Below are 22,607 nucleotides of genomic sequence, written 5' to 3' on the forward strand. Positions count from 1 at the left end.
TTGTTTGTGAGGGTGCACAACGCTGCTGCTTACACTAATTTCTGTTGTGTTTTGTCAGCTGCGCTTCTGTGTTCTGCATGAGATCCCACTGTCATTTCACTCCAGTAAAAGCTGGCTGTAGTTGCAGTCTTTCATGGGGATTTCCCTTGTTGACTCATGAGGGATAAATCCCCCTAATGATGGATGGATACTATAAATCAAAGCAACCTCAATTTCACCTCAATGCAAGACGGATGTAGCCATAGCTATGGTTAGCCTCTGTCTGAGCCTTGTCGTTTTAGATGTAATGGAATAATACCACATGAAGCCGAGAGATTAAAGCTGACCCAAAGGTTTATTGCAAAAGCACACCTGTGCAAAAGCTTTCAATTAGACCACTCAAGAGCCACAAGAGATGATGATGGAAGTGAGGATTTATGTATTGAAATATTTTTTGTGTATTGTGTCATGTATAAGCTACTGTGTGTGTGTGTGTGTGTGTGTGTGTGTGTGTGTGTGCATGCCTGTGTGTCTTTCTTGTGTGTGTGTGTCCTCTGGTCCAGGAAGAAAAGGTTGCCGTGGCCAAGGCCAAGGAGTTCCTTGAGACCAACACCTACTCTGCGGACGACCCGTACACCACAGCCCTCTCTGCCTACGCCCTGGCTCTGCTCCGCAGTCCGTACGCCCCACTGGCACTGCGCCGCCTCAACCACATGGCCATCACGCACGGTAAGGGCCACAGTCGCCTTCCTCTCCGCTGTCCCTGAAAAAGGGAACCCACATCGGACGTCGGGAAGCCTCAAACTAAACACATCCCCCTGACCACTCAGGCCTCAGAGGCTTCAAGGCCGATGGGAACTGGGCTGGGTATTTTTAGTGTACACGCGGGTTAGGTTAACCTCTTCGTCCCGAAATGACCCGTATCCGGGTGAAGCCTCTACCCACCGATTGCAAAATACGTTTCAAGGCATTTAAACGCGTGAGAAGGCAGTCATGTGGAACACCCCTAGAAAGTTAAGATTCTCAACTTTTGGTCTATAGTTGCCATTGTTAGCTAAATGAAAGACAATTCCAACACCAAACAAGAAGCATGTGCAACAAAAAGTTATGTATTTTATAAATGTAATGATGGAAGAGTGACTGATACTGTGACTGATTCCAACAATCCAAATTGTATCGCTCTGTGACTGCAATCAATGTCTATTAGCTAATTTTAGCGGTTTTAGAGGAAATAGGTAAATTGCCTTCAATCCGAACATACGTTCTTCGTTGCCATCCTGTGGCCGTATGGTGCAATTGTTTGGCTTGGTGCCATTCAATTATATTCACCCTGACCATAGAGGGGTGAAGTGTCAAATTATATATTTGGTTCTCAAGACATCAACCTGTTTGTTATTCATCAAGTTTATATTGTCAAATTGACATTGGTTCACACTGGATTTATTGATTTATTTGGAGATTTTGCCTAAACCTACCTCTACTTAAACCTCTCTATCTTTGATCTCTTTGCTCACTTTATTGTTATCAAATATGGACCCAGGTACTTGTGCTATGTCCTTTCAGTAATATAGGGCTACCAACTGATAATGCACTAGGTGATATCCAATCTAAAACATGACCTTCATTTCAGGCGGAAATGAAATCCTCCACCTATGCTTTATTCACTCTAACCAAGTAGTATCCACATTGTTTATTTCACTTGCAACAATCTCACAGGTATTCTCTTTATTTCGGTAACACGATGACATATCACAGCTCTTGCAGTTGTGGAGAAATACTCTATTTACTTTGGGTATGTTCTTTTTCCTGAAAGTAATCTCTGCACTGATTTATTCCTCTTCCTCTGTGTTCCTCCATCGATCTCTTCCACTACCCACCACAGACGGCTTCACCCACTGGAGTCTCACGGGAACCACGGTGACCGACGAGGACACCTTCATGGGCTTCAGTGACGGCCTATCCCAGTCAGGTGTGACACCTTCGGATCTTACCTTTCAGTTATACAGAACAAGAACAACCAGCTGGTGCCGACCACCAGAGATGTTGAGGGCATCTTATCGCGGTTGAAGAAGGGAGAGAGAGCATAAGAGAACGTTAACACAACCAAACTTCAAGTTTCAAAACGACGTCAATATTTCAACATGTTAACCTCGTAGGTCGTAGCATCAGTTTAGGTTCATTTCTAGTTCTCCATCCCTCCATAGTGGTGTCAGCGGAGGTGGAGATGACCGCCTACGGCTTGTTGACGTACACCCTCCTGGGTGACGTGGCGTCGGCCCTGCCGGTGGTCAAATGGCTCTCCCAGCAGAGGAACGCCCTGGGGGGCTTCTCCTCCACACAGGTGACCCTCCTCCTTCACCTCACTCCACCCATTGGGGCAGTCTAGTGGGCTCTGGGTTGGATCCCCCACGTCAGAGTGATTACCACTAGGAGACATTGCGCTATACACCTGACTCCTACCTGCTCCTTGATTACATCATGTATCTAAAGTCCACACTAAGTCCGCTAAAAGGACAAAATAACAATGAACGGCATTTGAAAAAGTCCTCTCTTGCCATTTATATGACAGGGTTTACCCATGATGTGATGAAGCCAACATTCACACATCGGTTTGCCCTAAAAGCCAAAAACAACGATCAAACTCATCGCACACCTTGACATCATGGCAATGAAACGGTTCGGTGACTAAGTGTTGACAAAGAAACCATTTGCCTCGTCGTTATCTTCTGGCTCCCTTCGTTGACACTTCTCGTCTTATCCACAATCTCTGCGCACGCCAGGACACGTGTGTGGCTCTGCAGGCGCTGTCCGAGTACGCGATCCTGTCCTACGTGGGTGGGGTCAACCTCACCATCTCCCTGGCCTCCACCAACCTGGACTTCCAGGAGACGTTCGAGCTGCACCGTGAGAACAAGAAGATCCTCCAGAGTGCCAAGGTACTGCTAATATTGACCCATCCCCGAGTACAGCAACAAATCCTGGAGGATTAAGGGGAATCTGCTGCACACATGGTCACCACTGTTTGGGATTACCGCTAAGACGCCAGCCTTGAACCATTGAATAGTAATCTATGCACCGCTGTGTAAACACCGCGCCTTTTTCGCCCACTTGACTCCAGCTCACAGAGGCGCCAAATTAAAAAGCGTTTCAGTGTGCTGCAGCGTTAAAACCTCTCTTCACCTCTCTGTTTTTATTTGTTTGTGCCGTGGCCAGGACCGCTTCACACGGCCCAACCACGCCAAGTAAAACTAGGTGCTTAATAACCTCACTGTACTGCCCCTCTTTCATTAAAGACTTCCCATAAATGACCAGTGTGGCCCCAGATCAGTCCAGATGAGCGAGTATTCGGCGCTCCCTCCAGTGGCAGTCGGGCTCCTCTGCTGTGATTAGTGGTGTCATGTTAATTGGAGCCAATTATGGCCCGCTGGTTAGTGGCCAGAGAACCACAGGTGGCAGTATGGCAGTGTAGCCGGCTTTCATTTGGTTGACATATGACTCATTCACCTCTCGCTGCCTCATTGCTCTCTCTTTTTCTCTCCTCTCTCTATCCTGGACCGCTCCTCTCTTTTTCTTTCATTCTGTTTGTTTGGTTTTATCTGATATTTTAATATTTTTTCTCCTCTTTTCGCTCTCCAACTTTCCTCTCTTTTCTCCTCTCCTATTTTCTTGATCTGTATATTTTTTTCTCTTCTCTGCACTTACTCCCACTCTCTCTTTATCGATCTCTCTATCTTTCCTCTCTCTGTCTCTCTCCCTCTGTCTCTCCACAGATCCCCAGTATCCCTACAGGTCTCTTTGTCAGCGCTAAAGGAGAAGGCTGCTGTCTCATGCAGGTATTTGCAAGCATCTCTCTCTCTCTCTCTCTCACACACACACACACACACACACACACACACACACACACACGTTCTCTCTCTCACACACACATTCTCTCTCTCTCCCTCACACACACACACACACACACACACATTCACTCTCACACACACACACACACACACACACACACACACACCCGCAGTTACCAAAGGGGGATAAGTATAATGTCATGCATGCATTACCAGTTGCATTGAAAGAATTTGCCGACAGGGACGACAGTGGTTCTCATTCAAATTCAGTAAAAAATGTCCTGCCCAGCTCAGTGGAAATCAGGATCTGGTAGGGCTTAGTGGTTTATTTTCCACCGTTCATTGCCTTTACAGCTTGCCCCAACAAACACAAACTTCTAATGTCCTACCCCACTGTCCTAGACGTGCTATGGTGGTCACACTCTCCGGTCCACTTCCATACCGCCTTATATAACTGTGCTCTCGTCTCGTCTTCCCCTCTGCGCACAACTCTCTCTCAACTGCTATAATGTCCATTTCTTTCGGCTTTATTCCTCCACTTTATTCTACAGAAAATTCGCAAACTTCTCTTTCTTTGTATCAACGTCTGTTTGCCTGTCTTCCCCCCCCCCATCTTCTTTTGAGCTCTTCCCCTAGGGGCACCAGCACCTGGGCTTTAATGAAATACAAGACACGGCAAACTATAAAGAGAGAGGGAGGGTGTGAGTGTGTGTTCCTATGCATGCGTGTTTGCACACATGTGTGAGTGTGTGTACACATGCATGCACATGTGTATGTCTCTACCTATCCACACAGTTGTTGCTGTGGGCGATGACTTTCCTGTGTGCGTGCACATGTTTCACCTGCAGCATTTAAACTGAAAGACTAGTCAGGACCTCAAATCATCTGTTTATTATGAGGCTACTTACTCAAGAAATCTATTATGTGAAACAGAATATAAAATAAAATAAAAAGCATAGAGCTACATTCTATGCTTTGAAATAGCATCCATAGTAAAAGTCTGATATTCATAGTAATTCAAATAACAGGCTGCTGACCAATCTGAATCAGGAATTGTCAAAGCCGTTTAATAATCTATATTAAGCATTAATCGACCATTACATTACAGTGATTTTATTGTCATTACATAGATGAAAGACACTGTAGACTACGCTTAACCCAGTCCAAAGCTTTGTTCTCATACTGACCCCCCCCCCCCAGATCGACGTGTCCTACAACGTGCCGGACCCTGTGGCCAAACCGGCGTTCCAGCTCAAGGTGGTCCTGAAGGAGCCGCTCCAGGAGCGACACGCGCAGCCCTCTGCCCCGCGACACCCGGCCCCCCGCGCCCGGAGCCGCGACGACAACCGCTCGGAGCTGAACCGCAGGAGGCGGGCGGCCCTGGACGACGAAGACCCCGCCGCCCACCAGGACAGCATGGACTACCGGATCTCCTTGGAGGCCTGCGCCAGGTAGCGTCTCGTTGCGGTTTAAAGGAGAGATTTAAAGGGAGGGATTTAAAGGAGACATATTATACCGCCAGGTGGGACTGTGAACAGCCGCTACAAACCGTTTTGAAAATCTGCCGCAAGTGTGCGTGTCCACCTAGATGTGTGACGGATAGATGAGCAACGTTTGCCACAGTCCACTGGGTACGGCCGGTAGACTGATCTATCCAGCACACATCCAGGTGGACACGTCCACTTGTGATGTCAGAAGAGGCAGATTTTCACAACGGCTTGTAATGGCTAATAACACTCACACCTGGTGGTATACTATGCCACCTTTAAAACAGTTTCATGGGGCTCGGGGGTACCGGTATCAAGGAGTTATTTGGGGTCTGGTGAGTGCCTCTAGACTATCTAATCCTAACCCTTGGTCGCTGTGTCAGTTCAACATTCCCCGAAGTGTATCACTTTAAATGAAGGATTAGATCCAAAAAGAGGATCACTAACTGGTTAACATGAGTTGCAAAAACATGCAGACATATGATTCTCTCTCTCTCTCTCTCTCTCTCTCTCTCTCTCTCTCTCTCTCTCTCTCTCTCTCTCTCTCTCTCTCTCTCTCTCTCTCTCTCTCTCTCTCTCTCTCTCTCTCTCTCTCTCTCTCTCTCTCTCTCTCTAGGTGGCTCCATTCAGGTTCCTCCAACATGGCTGTCTTAGAGGTTCCCATGCTGTCCGGTTTCCGAGCTGATATCGAAAGCCTTGAGAGGGTACACAATCCTGCAATCCCACTTACACACACAAACACACACACACACCGTGGAGTTATGCTATGGTTCCGACGCGCCTCATATATTTATATCTACATTCTACACAGTTCCAGGACCCTTTGCAAAACCCCTCGAGCATTTCAAGAAGTAACTCTACACACACACTACAACAGTTGACAATGTCGACTTCTTAGGATCTAAATTTCACTCTCTAGATAAACATTCAAGATAGCAGGGAGCGTAACCAAAAAAAAAGTACAAAATGAACATGTGAGCCCCACACAGCTGTGCACCTCTCCCCTCACAGTTACCCCTCCCCTCCACCCCATCCTCAAAACATACTAAGATAAATCCCCCAATTAGCTAAGGCGAGGGAGAGAGAAGTGGGCAAGCCAATCTATGCCATAATGTTTGGAATTTTGCATATCGAAATGTAAACACAATGGAAATCATACCATGACATTGTATACTTTGAAAACAGGGTCATCTGAATTTCTTTGTTTGTGCTCTTTTATTAACATTTCAATGTTGTGAATTCAATGGCGTTCACATTTCCTTCTGCAAAATTCAAATTGCTTTTCAAATTGAAAACGTCATGGCAGTGATGCTGCTTCCAGAGAATAGGTGTAGGTCAAGTAGAGGAAGGCTACAATAGGCCATGTTGCCGGCCTGGGGGAGGCTGGAGGTTTGGAATGAATGGATGAATTAATAAGCTAACGGATGGATGTAGCTGCCCGTGGAGGTGGTGTGCTGGGTGACACGGGGGGCCGGACCTTTTAAAGCAGCACTAGGGGATCAAGCACACATCAGGAGCTCGCCCCTCATTACTGCACAGTTATTGAGAGCTGAGCCTGCAGGCAAGAACCCCCATAAAGAACCCCCTCTTGCCCTCGCTCGCTCTCACTCTCTCTTGGCCTGCCTGTATAGGGAGATGGCAAACAAACATTTTGACATTGCTAATCACATATAAACACATACCAATGGGCTAATGGGATTACAGCCTTGTGTTTGTTTGTGTATGCGTGTGTATTACACCCGGGTCGCGGTGGCTAACATGCCTGCTAGCTCCCTGGCTGTTTTACTACAGTCCCTCAGACGGCCACTCGCATTCCTCCATTTATGGTAGCAGGCCTGGCGTCCGCATTCATGTGGGGCTGTTGTTCCCCCCCGACCCCGCTCGTGTTTAACGAGTGGACCACTGACTCAGACGTGGGCCCTCGTGGCCGTAACATCTTATCACCCCATGTAATGAGCTGGGTGTGTGTGTGTGTATTATTATTGTGTGTGTGATGATTGTTTGTGTGTTTCTGTGTGTGTGTTTGTTGGGGGGGGGGGCTGTTCTGCTGTGGGCTCAGGACTCCATGGCACACTTTATAGTTGCTCATCATTCAAAAAATGCCTTATGAACTGTAGTGTGTGTGTGTGTGTGTGTGTGTGTGTGTGTGTGTGTCTTGGTGGCGCCAGCCCAGGCTGAGCACCTCATAAACCCCTGCTGTGCGAAGGCTGCCACATTTGACAGAATGAGAATTCTCCCAGTGGGGGAAATGAACATCACTGCCTCCCTGTGTACACACACACACACAGACACACACACACACACACACACACTCATAAAAGAAAACACACTCACAAGCACACACATGCCCTCATACTTACAATCATACACACACACATTTACAAACACACATACACACACACACACACACACACACACACACACACGACTCACACATTCACGTCTATATCCAGTAAAGGGCCTCCCCGTTGACCATTCATACAACATAGAGTCCATTCAGGTCCGGAAAATGGCCTAAACATCTCCACACTGGACTCGGAAAGCACCACAAACACACCACCGCCACAACACACAAACCCCTCTCCCTGAAATCTGAGTGACTCTGTAGAAAATATGCATCCTCACTGAATGCTTTCACCCAAAGTATGTGTTTTCACGCCCCTCTCTCCAAATTATGAGACGGAGGGAGAAAGTTGAGAGAACATCTGGGATTGTAGTCATCGATGAGCTCATGACAACATAGTGCTCAATAGACCCTAAATTCAGACAACAACAAGAGGCAGTGCATGGATCTACTTAGAGCGGAATCGAACGGAAACCACAAAATAACATTTGGGAACCCGCACCACGTGTTTGGACTGTGAGAAAACCCAATCCAACACAAACATTCAATCTTGTGGTTTCCTCTGCAGCATGAAAACATGTCAGAGCGGATGTGATTGTCTGTGCCTGACCAGACAATGGATGCTTCTATGGGTTTGTTTTTTGACCTGTTTTCCCCCCCAAACAGCTGCTGATGGACAAGAGAGTGGGCCTGAAGCGATACGAGTTGGATGGCAGGAAGGTGCTATTCTACTTTGACGAGGTCAGTCCTGCTGTCTGTGTTCACCCTGTAGTGCAGGAAGAGTGGTTGTTGCTCGGGTGTGCATATTTGACGCGTTTGTTTGAATGTATTGTATAGATAGTATTTTATACGATGTTGCATTGCACAATGCATGTACTATATGTATGTGTATCTACGTCTTTATAGCTGTTTCTAGTTGTGTGTGTTTGTGGTTTTCTCCCCTATGTTGGTCACCTTCCCTCAGATTCCCAGCCAGTGTATGACCTGTGTAAGCTTCCAGGCTGTGCGGGAATACATAGTAGGCAAGACAGCGCCTGTTCCGGTCAAAGTCTATGACTACTATGAACCAGGTGGGCCTCCCATGAATATTTGAAGTACTGCTCTGTAATATTAACAGAGTATGAAGGCCCCCCTTTCAGAATCATTATGATTTATGATTTTAATATCTTTTTTGGATCTGTGTGTGTGTTTGTGTGTGTGTGTGTGTTTGTGTGCTGTGTGGGCGTTTGTGTGTGTGTGTATGTGTGTGTGTGCATGTGTTTGCCTCTTTGTGTGTGTGTTTGTTTGTGCGTGTGATTATATGTGTGTGTGTGTGTGTGCGTGCATGTGATGTCGCCAGCATTCGAGGCGACGAGGTTCTACAACGTCAGCGAGAGCAGTCCGCTGGCCCGGGAGCTGTGCGACGGGCCCACTTGTAATGAGGTGGAGAGTTCGACCAACCAGTGGATAGGTGAGACTTCCCCGGCAGCTGCACAGACACGCCGCACACACCCATCGCCCGCGGGTAAACTGTGTGAGCGTGGGTCAAAGGTCTTTGCTCCAGCCTGCACGTCGGGAAAACTAACCAGTCAATCAAAGGCAGTGAGGGAGAGCAGGAAAAAAGAGCGGAAGAGAGCAAGGCTTTGAACCTAAACAAAATCCAAGTTTCTCCGCCACTGAGCAGTTTAGCGTTTCCCGCAGCTGGGATCCGCAGGGCGAGATGGATTCCCCTAAACCCAATCAGGGATGAAATGCTCCGATAGGTGAGCAAAACACCTTGTGAGCGCTCTAACATCGAACCTCGCTCATACAGAGGCAGGTACCATCGCCTCAAAAAGCAGTTCTTCTCACAGAGCACTTCACACAATAACAGGACTGGCGGAAGGACTGTTTTCTTTTCCAAACACATGACACCCCCGGTAACAGCCCCGCTCACCCCCCTCCTTCAGGCTTTGTGCCGGGGAACCAGTGCAACAACATGTTTGGCTGCCCGGAGGAGGAGCGCTTCGAGCACTGCACCTGCTACCGGGACTGCGGCTACGACGGGGAGCCGGTGTGCGGCGCGGACGGACGGCGTTACCCAAACCAGTGTCAGATGGAGGTGGCGGCCTGCCGCAACGGCACACGCATGGAGCAGGTGCCGCTGTCGCAGTGTCCTCAGAGTAAGAGCTCTCTGCGGCCACGTCCCCGACACATCCACCCCGGGGGGGCTTCCCACCCGGACCCCGTCCTGGCATCGTAGCTGTCGCCGAAACCACTCGGGTCATGGTAGCGAATGATATGCGTGATACAGTGCGTCGCTGTTTATTGGGCTTTTTTTTTTGGCATCCGTCTGCACCAAAGCGTGACTGATCTAGCTTGTGAGAACAGCTGTCCAGCTGCTGCTGTGCTGATTAGTAGATGGGAGTTTGGTGGGAGAAGAAGAGACCCCCCCCTCCATCCCCCCGCCCCTCACTCTCGCCCCTACTCTGCTACATTACAGGGCACTTCCAAATTACAGAGTGCTTCTGTTCAGCCCTTTGAAAAACTTTGTCACATTCCTTTCCAACGCACAGGCCAACAACAAAGGAGCCTTCATGTTGTGGAACTGATTGAGGAAAGGCTCAGACAAAACTTTTTTTTTTTTTTTTTTTTTTCAAGAGGTGGGGGTGGGGGTTTCGCGTGCTGAGTTTCTGCCAAGTGGTTCATGCTTTTTTGGTTGACTAGAAGAACAATCTTTGTTTAGACCGGCGCATCCATGTGTTTGTTTGTGTCTAGTTATAGGAGTTATTTACAGCCCGGAATGAGGTGGAAAATAAGCTGATGAGTTTGGACATAGTGCTCCCTTATCCCAGAGAAAGAGCGAGTTGCTCTGTTAGAGGGGGACGAAACATACTGCGACGTGTCAGAAGTTTCTCTCAAGGATTGGAAACAAAATGCGAAGCAAAAATCTAAGTGACATCCGTGTGTGTGTGTGTGTGTGTGTGTGTGTGTGTGTGGGTGTGTGGTCCCAGTGGAGGCCGTGGTGGAGGATCCCCAAGCAGAGGCGGGCGAGCTGCCGGTGCAGGGTCCTGAGCCGGTACACACAGGTGAGTCCGTGCACAGCGCCTCCACGAGCGACAACGCGCACCGTGGAGGTACTTCATCCACACTAGGACCCCGAGGGCTCTGCCTACAGCGTGCTGCCGAACCCCAGCCCAGGGGGTCACCAGTCTCACTGACCTTCGTTCTGGGGGCCAGAACTGACCCCATCCCCAGAGAGTGGCCCCACACTGGATGTACTAGAATAGGGACTCCTATTGGGTCCCCGCACGCTCTTCTTGTGCCTAAGATGAAGAGGGAAAGAGTGCACTGCCCACATTTCTGCTTGCCCCAAAACATTCAAATTAGATCATTATCGAAGATTAACGACATTGAAAACATTAACTTGCGCAGACCTGTGGGAGAGCATCGTAGATGAGGTGTAACGCATACATGCTATATAATTGTGTGTGTGTGTGGGCGCACGTGTGCGCGTGGCCAAGCCTGTGCTGACTCGTCTCCAACAGATTTCCAGTAGCTACTAGCTACAACACACAGCAATCTCTCGGTAGCCAAGGTCTCCTCCGTACAAGAACTGAGGCTTCACGTTCACCACAGGAATGCTTAGAAATGCTTACAGTTTACGTTTGCGTGCACGACACACACACACACACACACATACATACACACACACACACACACACACACACACACACACACTTAACCACTCGCGTTTGGCGCGCCTCCCTTCTCATGAAATAACCAGAGGCTAATTACACGGAATAAATACTGTAAAATGCTGTCATTGTAAACCATTATAATGTTGATTATACGCCCGGGAAAGTGCACTCTGCAGCGTAAAAGCCGAGAGGGTGTGTGTGCCAAGGAGCTGACAGCGTTCAATAGATTAGCAGAGCTGAGACGGGGGCCTTGGAATTAGATTCCCTGTACAGACATGTTCTCTCCTACCACTGAACCCGTAGTGGAGAACAACACACGTTAACAGACGCGCTATCCTGACAGTGTTGGACCGAATGTGTTAACCCAATATAGTTATGCTGCCACGCATAAATGATTCTATTTTTGTATGACCAAACGTTGACGCAGGAGATGAATCTTTAAGTATGTGTTGACAATGTGGGGTTACTTCTTGAAATGCTCGAGGGGTTTTGCAAAGGGTCCTGGAATGTCTTCTGGAAAGATAGATTTTTAGCTCACGGGCATAACTTTGAGGATGGAGTGACCCCTAGTGGTCCTTCAATGACACGATTCTAGTAGTGTCGTTCAGGTGTACTGAATAAAAATGTTTTAAATGATTATGCAATAATATTTGAAGGAACAGATTAATAAATACTGAAAAGAATATATGTATAAAGAAATGGTACCATTATAGTACACATCATAACCTAATCTGTGGCAATAATGATATTGTGAATAATATAATATATGCATGTGACTTTAATGAATACTGTATAATAAAGAACACAGTAAAATAAAAAATAAAAATAATTCATATTAATGTAAAAAAAATTGTACAGGTATTTTTTTACCTCATTCATGATTCATCAGCACTGTTATTGTTCCCTCCTCTACCTACAGGCGAGGAGGAGCAGGGATCTATGGCAGAGGTATCTTACTACTCCTACGAGTATGACCCAGACTCTCAACCATTCCTGGCCGACTCGGACGGACACGACCATTTTGAGCTCGACGCAGGGGGGAAGGTTCCAGAACACAGGGTAGTCATTCCAGCAGATACCCAGCTAACCACGCTGGACACAAAAAGCACCCCTGAACGATGGTACGATCCGTTTATTATATGATCAATTTAGTATTGACTTCTCATGTATTTTTTGTATTATGTATTTTTTCAGGTAGTAGAATCGGCAGGATACAAATTCATACCAATCTGTCAATTCTAATTTAACCATGTTTTATGTATGTATATAAGGAGATCTGCACCCTGTTTAAAATCCCTCTTAGAAAACAGACCAGAGTTAAACACAATTTAGAATTAAACTTGATCCTAATTTCTCAATGATGTGGATCGATCTTGTTCTCTTTCCTTCACAGAAACCCTCCTAAACTCCTGGGTCACCTTGTCTCCAAATTGTATATTTCTTGTGAATATCTTCGAGTGAGTAGAGAAGAGACAACTATTACAACAAAAACCTATCAAGCTCAGCAGCTTGATAGTGAAAAAAAAAAGTATCAAATAAAACATTCTGGAGTGTACATTTGTTTTTTTTTCTGTGTGTGTGTGTGTGTGTGTGTGTGTGTGTGTGTGTGATTCACATGTAACTGTTTCTTTCAGTGGCTGCCCATCGCTGTCAATGGATGTATGAGCTACTGCGTGCGTGTGCGTGTGTGTGTGTGTGGGGTTCAGTTCGAGAGACTCTATTGGACTGCTACAGTCCATGCTCCAGACCTATTTTATTTTTTCCTTGTCACATTCACATTTGTCTCCTTCTCACCAATAGACATTGTAGAAACTTTTACTCACTGTAATGGATAAATAAAAACAAATCAAGTATTTATGTTTGTAATTACACCCAAGGTTATGCAACAAAAAAAAGTTATGTTTTCTATCTGTGGTATTTATTTGTAGCTTCAGTTCTGTTTTTTTTATATGCCATTTATTTGTCATTGCAATCTATATTTTTACTATACACTTTAACCATACTGTGTATATATATACAGTTTTTCTTTTTAATCAAGCTTTAACACAATTTTATTGAGATAGTTGATCAACGTCCCATAATAGCAGCATAGAAATATGCTATTTATTTTCATGGTAATATAAGCTTTTTTTTACTCAAATTATTGTGCAAGCTACAAACACCCAAACTGTTAACATTTGGTTACCTGTCGACTTATTTTAGGGCAAACAGAGGTTTGATTGTACAGTTCATAAGCTATTTGTTTGTCAAATTTGTGAAATTATCAGTTTATAATCAAGAAAGAAATATTTAATTAATGTAAATGTGCCAAATTTGATCAATGTTATCTCTTTATTACTATAACATATTGTTTTCAAACAAAACAGAATAAAGTTTGTATAAAATCAACACTTTCATCTTGGTTGGTCGGAATCTAATGTCAATTATGGCCCCCATTTTACTCCTGACCATCCCTGGAAGGAGGGATCCCCCACACTGCGTTCCTCCTCAAGATCTTTTCCTTGCTGATTGAGGGAGTTTTATACTTGCTCTCTTGTGTCCTAGGGTCAGGGGGCTGTCATAAATATTTTTGCCTGTTAAGCCCGTTGAGACTAAGGGTGATTAAGGGCTATACAAATACAATTGAATTGAATAGAAGCAGATAATTCAATCTCCTGGAAAGTTAAACAAAAAGAAAACTGATAGTACAGAATATCTTCAGCTTTGCTTTGCCTGATAATCAGCAGTCAACTGATTAGTTGTATAACTACCTCTATTGTGTGTGTGTGTGTGTGTGTGGGGGGGGGGGGGGGGATTTTGAGTATATTTCTTATGTTAAGATCTTCCAGTTTCCATCCATGGCAGCCCAGTTCGAGTTAATGTTTAATGTTTTGTTTCCTTCCACTGCTAAAGACGTCTCACTCAACGGACTCTTTAGCACAGCACGGTCGTGGTGCAGTGTAATATTTACACTGCCAAATTATTCATCAACCTTATATCCCTAAAACTGTTACTAACCCTTACCTTATTACTAACATCACCCATAATGCTAACCCTTAACCTGCAACAAGTGGTGCTCTTAGTCTGAATAAAATATAAATATCGCAATACAACTATATGCCAACAAATCTCAATATAAATTCTAGCACCCCTTTGAACTCTGTTGAATCAGGGACAGTAACTCACCCCTCCAATTTGAATAGAGGAGGCGTTCTGCGATCCAACACGGTCACAATGAGCCGGCAGCGCGGGGGGTCGCTGGCTGAGACATGAGGTAGACCAACCAGGACGGTCTCTGTGGTAACTGTTGTATCCAGCTCCATGCCGTCATGAGCACACAGTGAGAGAGAGTGAAGAGAGAAGAGGCTAAGGGATATCTTGGTTTCATGGATTGCTGTGTGGAGGGAAGCTAGCGTTACATGGGTGATTCTGTGTGGTGACAGTGTGTGTGTGTGTGTGTGCGTGTGTGGGGGCCAGCTCGGTGCATCGCTATACGTCCTTCAAACACCTGCTGCTCCAACAGGAAGGAAAGGAATAGGCCTACTGCGGTTGGAGAGGTTGGATGAGAGAATATTTGAGAATAACACCAATATAACACTCATCTGTACTTTTTGTCTGAGTTGTTGCTCAGGTCTCTAACATTTTGGAGGAGACAGCTTATTCATTTTTCTATTTTTAGATATAGCCTATTGTATTATATATTTTTGAGTATAGGTTTGCTATGCTTAGTCAAGGTTTGACTATGGGAGATCTTCTCAAAATGGACCTGTGAATCTACCTCTATTCCAAAACTAGACATGGATCAAAAGAGGCTAATACTGCTGAAATTCTCTTCTGGTTATTTTCATATATATATGCATTGTGTGTGATTGGATACATCTTTTGTTTTGGTAAATACATCAGAGTGAAACTTTGCTCATTATCTTTATAAATCCTTCAAGGATTCTTGTGTTGTCCATGTAACGTCGTTGTCATGGGTGAAGTGGAGAAAAAAAGACCAGCCATCGCGGGCAGAGAAAGAGGTGAGTGACAAACCATACTTAAAACATACTGCAACTCTTAAACCGTTGAAATGAGACCATTATAGCCTGTAAACCACTATGATCTTCTCATGACTCATACTAATGTATGAGTCATGTAGTATTGTCCATAGACTTGCAGAGGTAGCCACAGGCTCTTATCTTAGGTCAGCCATGCCTCCTGGTCCCCACATGCTCTGTTTCGACATGTCAACAGTTAGTATGTAATGCCATTCTACTGGTTGGTCTGGGTGGTGTGTACGGCCTAGTGCTGCCTTCCCTGCAGAAAGTGGGGAACAGCACATACTTATCTGACACAGCGTCTGAGATGAGGCCATTTAGCTTTGGGCTGATGGGCTGTCTACTATAAATTGGGAGTGGAAGGACATTTGTTCAAAATAAACATTCTCGATTTTGTTTGGAATGTGGGGTAATGACGTAACTTAGAATGGCATGTAGCAAGAGGAATGTGTTTGTACACTTAATACATAAAGGCTCAAAATAACCTGGACATGTTTTTAGTTAATGCTGATTGATGGTGATCCATCAGCATCCCATTTTATAACAGATTAACTAATTGAAAAAATATGCTGGCCTGCCCGTTACTCTCTCTTTGTTGACAAGAATCTTTGAATCTTACCATCCCCACTCACAAAACCCCGCTGGTTCAGACACGTGAAAGAGCACAGCCAGTTAGAGTGGAAAGAACACTGTCATTTAGTTATTTATTCTGAAGGTTTCCTGCCCACTAATTGAGATACCACTTAGATGTGCACGGTTAATGACATTTTAGCTTAACCTAATAATTATAAATTGTATTTATATCTTTCAATTACATCTTATCGAAAAACCGAATTTGCTCCTACATGCATCATCAAAAATAGTGGTCAAACAGTTTTGACATTAGATAAGCGTCTCAATTATAGTAAAAGTGATCGGAAAGAGAGTAAATGTTTGTGACTGAGACCTCCCGTCTCTTTAGGACCAGGACCTGGACGTTACTCACTGCCCTCTACCATCGGCTTCATTGGCCACGACTTCACAAAACCCACCAGCCCTGCTTGCTCCTTCCACGGACGCATGAGCAACAACAGTGAGTCCTATGGTTCTTAATGACACACACACACACACACACACACATCTATCTGTTGTGGGTACAACGTACATCATCATGAGAACACCAATCTCTTTTAGTATAATTAAAGTAATGGATCTCAAAGACTTTCCCATAATGACTTTGACTGCCTTAAATAGAGTGCCTCCCATTCCAAGTACCCTTTTTAATACATAGATTGAGCCGCCATGGCTTTGACAGTAATCTTAGTGTAATGTCAAAGTATAGCCAGTAGGGAGGGGTAACCCCTCAGTATCACCTATGTGAAAAATGTATTACCCCAAAGCCTATTCGGAGTGTGTCGTTTATTTTCTTCTTCCCTCATGCAGTGTACTGTGTAGACTCCAGCCCTGGGCCTAGATACTACGTTGATGCTAACATCACTCGCTTTGGAAGAGATGGAAACCCTGCATACTCAATCTTGGGTAGAGTGAAAGCACAAAGTAAGTGTATACAGTATGTGCAGGGAGGAAAACTAAATCGTGAAAATGTTGTCTGCGTCATTTGAAACCAATGCCGCAAATCCTGTATATACGATTCCCTCTTTTCCATTGACGTCTAACTGCCCCTTTCATCATTGTTCCTGAGAGGATTGCGTCAAGCTCTTGCGCCTTGGTAACAAGCATGTGCTACTGACAGCACGTCCCGTGCCAGTTAGACAGTAAGTCCACCATATGGTTTACTCTCCCCGTTAATCCTTTGTGTTATTCATCAGGGACGATCTTCCAGACACCTGGACCCGGAGCCTACAGCCCCGAGATCCCTACCTATAACACCAAACGCAAGCCCCCCTCCTACACCATGGGCTCCCGAACACAGTACCGGGCCTTGGATGCTGTACCTGCACCAAATAAGTACTCCCTGCCATCACTATTGGGGCCCCAGGTTCCCAACAAGGCAGCCAGCGCGAGCTACACCATGTCTGGTTTCTACAAGACCGGGAGCCCATCCGAAGATCTATCCAATACCCCTGGGCCATGCAAATACAACTGCACAGACCCCAGTGTGTATCTGCGCAGACAGCCAGCCTTCTCCATGCTGGGGCGCCACGGCCTACCCAGGGACGCGACTAAGAAGCCGGGCCCAGGGACACACAACCCTGAGAAGGTGACCATCAACAAACCCCGGGCCCCGGCCTACTCACTGGGCACAAGACACTCAGAGTTTGTGACCCCTTTAGTAGTTCAATTGGCGGACTGAACTGAACTGAAGCCCCAACTTCTGCATCATGTAAGGGGGAAGAATAGATGTGAACATAGACATGATAGTAAACGGCAAATGCATCAAAAAATGAATTAACAAATGTGTATGTGAATTCACTTTTTTATTGAGGTCACTACAAAACAAGTTTTTTCTTGAACAGAATGAGATAGTTGCGGAAAGAACACATCCTCATAAAGGCCATCAGCATAAAGGACAAATAAAAGATTGAACCATAGAAGTACTTTCAGAACATGAAATTCTTACATTTAAGAAACATAAACCATCAAAGCAGATCAATGTGACTGATCCAGGGGAACTTCTACCTTCACACGGTAAGCATTGAGCTCATCAAACCCAGCACAACTTGTCCCTTGTTGGCCGTAACAGCTGAGCTCCAACTTTCAGCTCTCAGTCCTGCTGGCCCCTTTTTCACATCCAAAAACAAGTTTTTAAATAAAAGAAACAACATTTGGAGATGCACTCTTGAGAGAGGAAAGGCCTGGAGAAACGATAATTACATATAGACACGGGAGATAGCCCTCCCTCATTCCAGTGGAAGAGCCCGTCTGAACAGTAGAATGTGTGGCTCTGGAAAGAACAAACAAAGCAACGATGTGTCAGTATAGCACCCCTCATTGAGGAAGGCAATGGAAAAAAAAAAACAATGGCTGAACCCACATGAAGTCCACATCTATGACTGGGTAATAACTAGGGCTGACCGATAAATCGTATTTTCATCGTCATCGCGATATGAACATGCGCGGTTAACACATCGGAAAAGATGCCTGAAACGCGATGAATAAAAATCATTTTATTTACACGCGCCATGTATTCACACCCAGCATGCGAACATTTGACCTATCAGATGGAGCCCTGGATACATGCGCCATGCATTCACACCATTTGGCCAATCAGATGAAGCAACAGCTAGCCGTCGGCGCCGGCAGCGTCCCCGGGTCCTATGTTCCCCCGGGTCCTATGTGTTCCGGAGCCACCCTCAAATTAATTGGTGTTAATTTTGTGGCGACTGCGAGGCTATGTAACACGATGGCGGAGAAAGGAGAGAATAGCGAGGAAAATGTGGTTGACGAAGACCTTGTGGTGAAAAAGAACTGCACTTCTGCAATTTGGAGTTATTTTTGATTCCGTAGCGACGACGTGTTACAAACACAGGTACTGTGTAAAACATGCCGAACAGCTGTGGCAACTTCCAGAGGAAACACAACAAACCTCCATCACCACCTGCAACACAACCATAAAGAACTACACGAACAATTCAAAGCTAGCCAAACCACAAAACCAAAAACGTTGAGTAGCAGCAAATCTAAAACCTTGCAACAGTCCATTGCAAATCCATCTTGATTTAGTTATTTCAATTTTCCCCCGCATACTATAGATCCTTGCACCTTGTTGGGCGGAGTCGAGGGCCTTGATGATTGTAATGGGAGACATTAGTTATTTTAAATTGCCATGCCCATGTTTAATTTGTATTTATTTAATTATTTAAGTTGTTTTCCCCCAGATATTTTTTTATTTCAAGAGTTCAATGTTTTTGTTCAGTTTAGAAGAAAATATTTTAAATAGAGCAGGGGAAATTAAACTTTGTTGGGTGTTCATGTTGTGCACTTTGTTCATTAAAAGTTAAATAAAATAATTTATTTCATTTCTTTATTCAGTGGGCATAGGCTATTCAATGTTTGGGGTCTATGTTAGCAGTGTACCTATTATAGCAGAAAGACAGGAACTGTATAGCTAATATGCACACTTCAATATTTGTTTATTTATCGCAAGTCATATCTCATCGCAATATTGAACAATGGTATCGCACATCGCAGATTTTCCTCATATCGTGCAGGCCTAGTAATAACTATGTAATACCAAACGTGTTGTTCACCTGGTTTGTGGATCATGTAGTGGATCCACCCTTGACTCTGTTGGACGCCCAGGCCCCTCCATTCGTCCTCCGTCATCAGGTGTGACGTGGGCACCAGTTTGGACAGTTGCTTGGGAAGCATCACATGCCTGCCAACGAGACGAAATCCGTATGAAACACATCGTTGAAACATTTCACCGTTTGACCTTTTAAAACCCTGCTATTGCTATTCGACGGTTTGGCAGGATTGATTTTTGTTGGTAAACGTTAAACATTCAATTGAACCCTCCCCTTCGTGGCAAAACAAAACAAACGTAGGCGCTTTTTACATTGACGATCGCACAGTAATAACACTAGCACACAACACTCGACAGTATGTTTTTGTTATAGCGCCATGTTAATAGGGCATAAGGCTAACTTAAACACTTAATAATGGTGCATAGCCAGCGTTGGACTTGTTTTAAGATCGCTAACCACACGCTGACGTCAGCGTGGTAACAGTAAGGAGCAGTGAAAAACAACTATGAACAAATATGAAGTAACCCACCTGTACTCAAACTCCTCGTCGGTGTATTTGTCGGAGTAGAAAATCTGCTTTTTCGACATATTGACGAAAGCGTTGGTATTCAAGTCTTAGCAGTGATACTGTATTGATGTTTACGATAGCAACTCTTCATCCGCCTCTGCCGCTGGTTTTGGTCTGTGTAAATTTAAACTGAAACGTCCCCGCCTTCCGCACTGTGGGGACGGGAGCCGCGAGGGGACAAATGAGCGCTTCCTAGTCGTACGCATAAACCGCAATAATTGTAATGCAAAATAAAAACCGGTGCCACTTCACAACTAAGCATTGCATACAATACAATAGCCCATATTGTTTATTTATACAGCTACTAATGAAATAAAACATGCACGCCTACATATGCCTCAAAGTAAACGCAACGTATTTTCCAATATTTTTGCAAACAAACAAAATATTTTACAGTATTGAACTAACATTAAGTTGTCCATGAATCCATCCAGGTGACTTATCATTACAACGTAAGTAAACAAACTTGGCGTTCTTTTGATGTTCTCTGGCCAGAAATAGTATGTGTTGTTCTGAGATGTAATCAGTTTTCGCCAGTTTAATGGCTGCTAATGAGTGGAGGTGCATTCACAGCCTGACTTGTGCTGCTCTTGTATGCCAAGCAATCGAGGGAGCCTGTAAATATATCAACCATTTATGCACAGGGCTGCAACATAATTACTTTGACGTTGACACCGGTTTTTCCATATCAGAAATAGATAGTAGAAGAACACATGCATTGCATTTGTTACTTGCACAATTGATACTTAAATTACGAAGAAGTACCATCAACATTATTATATGTATAACGTTATAGTAAATCAATATTGATTGGCTATATTATCCCATTAGCATTGATCTGAAGTCAAATGTAGGCCTACCTTTCTTATTAAAAGGCTATGTATATCACATGCATTCAAATGAGGTAGCCATACAGGTAGTATAGATGTTAAGTCCACGGGCACTGGACATAACGGGCATGTGCTTAGTAGGCTAACTCAGACAACTGTCAGTCGGATATTTTGGGGAGGCACTGGGAGTATGTGTCCTGGCTGAGTACATTTTACAGTGAAACAGACTGCTGGCCGTTGGCAAAGGAATATCTTCAAATCCCGCCAATGACTTATCATGGACGATACTGGTTTATCAAATTATGATACAGTGCATCATTAGGGAGACACCTTATATCTTCTATCGGTGAGTTTACTGTACGTTTATGAACATTATTATCTTTTTTAACGCTGTGAAACCATGCAAACATTGTGCAAATGTTTTTGTGGTTATAACACTATTAAAACATCTGCACAAAAACTGCTACTCTCAGTTAGTTTTGCTTGGCATTGTTTCTATGATTTTCTTTCTTTTAAAAGAAAAAACTCAGATATTTCTAACAGAGTCATATCTGGGCAGTAGGCAGCAAGAAAATAGTATAAATGTCACTGAATGTTTATAAAGCTGTGCTGGTTTGCTGTATTATGCAAAACAAAGATAGTTTATATTTTGCCGTATAGTTTAACAAGGTATAGTTACATATATAAAGGTTTTCAGCTCCGAAATGTCCTGCAAAATACGTTTTCAAAGTTTTCTTAAAAATAATCCAAAAAGTTTCTTTATTTAGATATGGTGGTTATTCAATCCAAATCCCTCACAAGTCTGTTCTCTAGCTTTTTCCGAGAAACCCAACTCACTGCAGTGGAGACTTCTATAAATACGTGCTCTGTTTTCCGTGCACTTGATTTGACCTTGCGTTAAGGCAGATTATCAGATGAATACAAAGATGTTTTCCAGTGTTGCTGCTCTTTGGATTTTCTTCTCAGATAAGAGAGAGAGGGTGTTTGTGTGTGTGTGTGTGTGTGTGTGTGTGTGTGTGTGTGTGTGTGTGTGTGTGTGTGTGTGTGTGTGTGTGTGTGTGTGTGTGTGTGTGTGTTTATATGTGGGCATATGTGTTTGTACTACAAATTCCACGTTTATTCCACTCAATGTTGGGGTGCAGAAGGACAGTGAGGGGTGGGTGAGAGGGAGATAGAGAAAAGAGAGGGAGGGAGAGACCAGTGTGAGATAAGACAGAATGATGGTGGATGTGGGGGGGGGGGTGAAAGTGAGAGGCTAAATGGCTTGTGCTTTCTAGAAGATGGCGGATCGCTCTCTGGGGAGGGAGTTCTGATGACCTGAGTGGGTAGATGCTGTGTGTGTGTGTGGCGGGGGGGCAGATGGGATAATGGTAAATGTTTTAGTGTTTTTGTTCTCAGACAGCAGATAACTCTTTTGATCAATTTACGAGTTTGTTTTTCTTTTCATGAAAATATGTTATGATTTCTTCTCACACACACACACACACACACACACACACACACACACACACACACACACACACACACACACACACACACACACACACGTGCAAATAAAGATTTTGTCAAGACAAATACAGTGAGTAAATAATAGTAAAAAATAATGAAGACATAGTTGACAAAATCACATAAATAATGAAATAGTTGTGTGTGTTAATGTGTGTCAGAATTGGACGTTTTACTTATTTT

The 22,607-nt window shown here is 44.5% G+C and overlaps 3 protein-coding genes across 4 annotated transcripts in view; 2 read left to right on the forward strand and 1 right to left on the reverse strand.

Moving 5' to 3' along the window:
- Positions 1-13,702, forward strand: part of cpamd8 (C3 and PZP like alpha-2-macroglobulin domain containing 8) — a 38,799-nt gene extending 25,097 nt beyond the window's left edge. The window contains exons 31-44 of the mRNA XM_079740389.1: positions 543-708; positions 1,862-1,948; positions 2,184-2,320; positions 2,760-2,915; positions 3,750-3,812; positions 5,025-5,275; positions 5,928-6,015; positions 8,322-8,396; positions 8,620-8,725; positions 8,995-9,105; positions 9,584-9,796; positions 10,628-10,702; positions 12,234-12,435; positions 12,708-13,702. Of these exons, the coding sequence (XP_079596515.1) occupies positions 543-708; positions 1,862-1,948; positions 2,184-2,320; positions 2,760-2,915; positions 3,750-3,812; positions 5,025-5,275; positions 5,928-6,015; positions 8,322-8,396; positions 8,620-8,725; positions 8,995-9,105; positions 9,584-9,796; positions 10,628-10,702; positions 12,234-12,435; position 12,708 (1,731 nt within the window). The 3' untranslated portion in view covers positions 12,709-13,702. The remainder of the gene's footprint in view (positions 1-542; positions 709-1,861; positions 1,949-2,183; positions 2,321-2,759; positions 2,916-3,749; positions 3,813-5,024; positions 5,276-5,927; positions 6,016-8,321; positions 8,397-8,619; positions 8,726-8,994; positions 9,106-9,583; positions 9,797-10,627; positions 10,703-12,233; positions 12,436-12,707) is intronic.
- Positions 13,703-15,266: 1,564 nt separating this feature from the next.
- Positions 15,267-17,626, forward strand: cimap1d (CIMAP1 family member D; the record flags this gene model as incomplete). Of its 2 annotated transcripts, none has more annotated exons than XM_079739470.1 (4): positions 15,267-15,315; positions 16,295-16,405; positions 16,756-16,875; positions 17,142-17,626. In XM_079739470.1, the coding sequence occupies 4 exons, from the start codon at positions 15,267-15,269 to the stop codon at positions 17,624-17,626; spliced, it is 765 nt and encodes a 254-aa protein (XP_079595596.1). The 2 variants fall into 2 exon arrangements, with proteins under 2 accessions (XP_079595596.1, XP_079595597.1); XM_079739471.1 differs by having other exon boundaries at positions 16,756-16,869.
- Positions 17,627-17,741: 115 nt separating this feature from the next.
- cks2 (CDC28 protein kinase regulatory subunit 2) lies at positions 17,742-20,195 on the reverse strand. Its single transcript, XM_079740008.1, has 3 exons — positions 20,050-20,195; positions 19,524-19,651; positions 17,742-18,217 (listed from the first exon to the last, which is right to left on the reverse strand). Exons 1-3 carry the CDS (start codon positions 20,106-20,108, stop codon positions 18,174-18,176), a joined length of 231 nt encoding a protein of 76 aa, XP_079596134.1. The 5' UTR covers positions 20,109-20,195; the 3' UTR covers positions 17,742-18,173.
- Between the last annotated feature and the right edge of the window lie 2,412 nt (positions 20,196-22,607).

This window comes from Pollachius pollachius, assembly GCF_949987615.1.
Source record: "Pollachius pollachius genome assembly, chromosome: 7".
NCBI lineage: Eukaryota > Metazoa > Chordata > Actinopteri > Gadiformes > Gadidae > Pollachius > Pollachius pollachius.

Excerpts from the sequence above, each read along its gene's own strand:
- cks2 (XM_079740008.1), bottom strand. The coding sequence starts at position 20,108 with ATGTCGAAAAAGCAGATTTTCTACTCCGACAAATACACCGACGAGGAG. Across the intron at positions 19,652-20,049 it reads GACGAGGAGTTTGAGTACAG|GCATGTGATGCTTCCCAAGC; the intron begins GTGGGTTACTTC and ends TCTCGTTGGCAG. Across the intron at positions 18,218-19,523 it reads CTACATGATCCACAAACCAG|AGCCACACATTCTACTGTTC; the intron begins GTGAACAACACG and ends TGTTCTTTCCAG.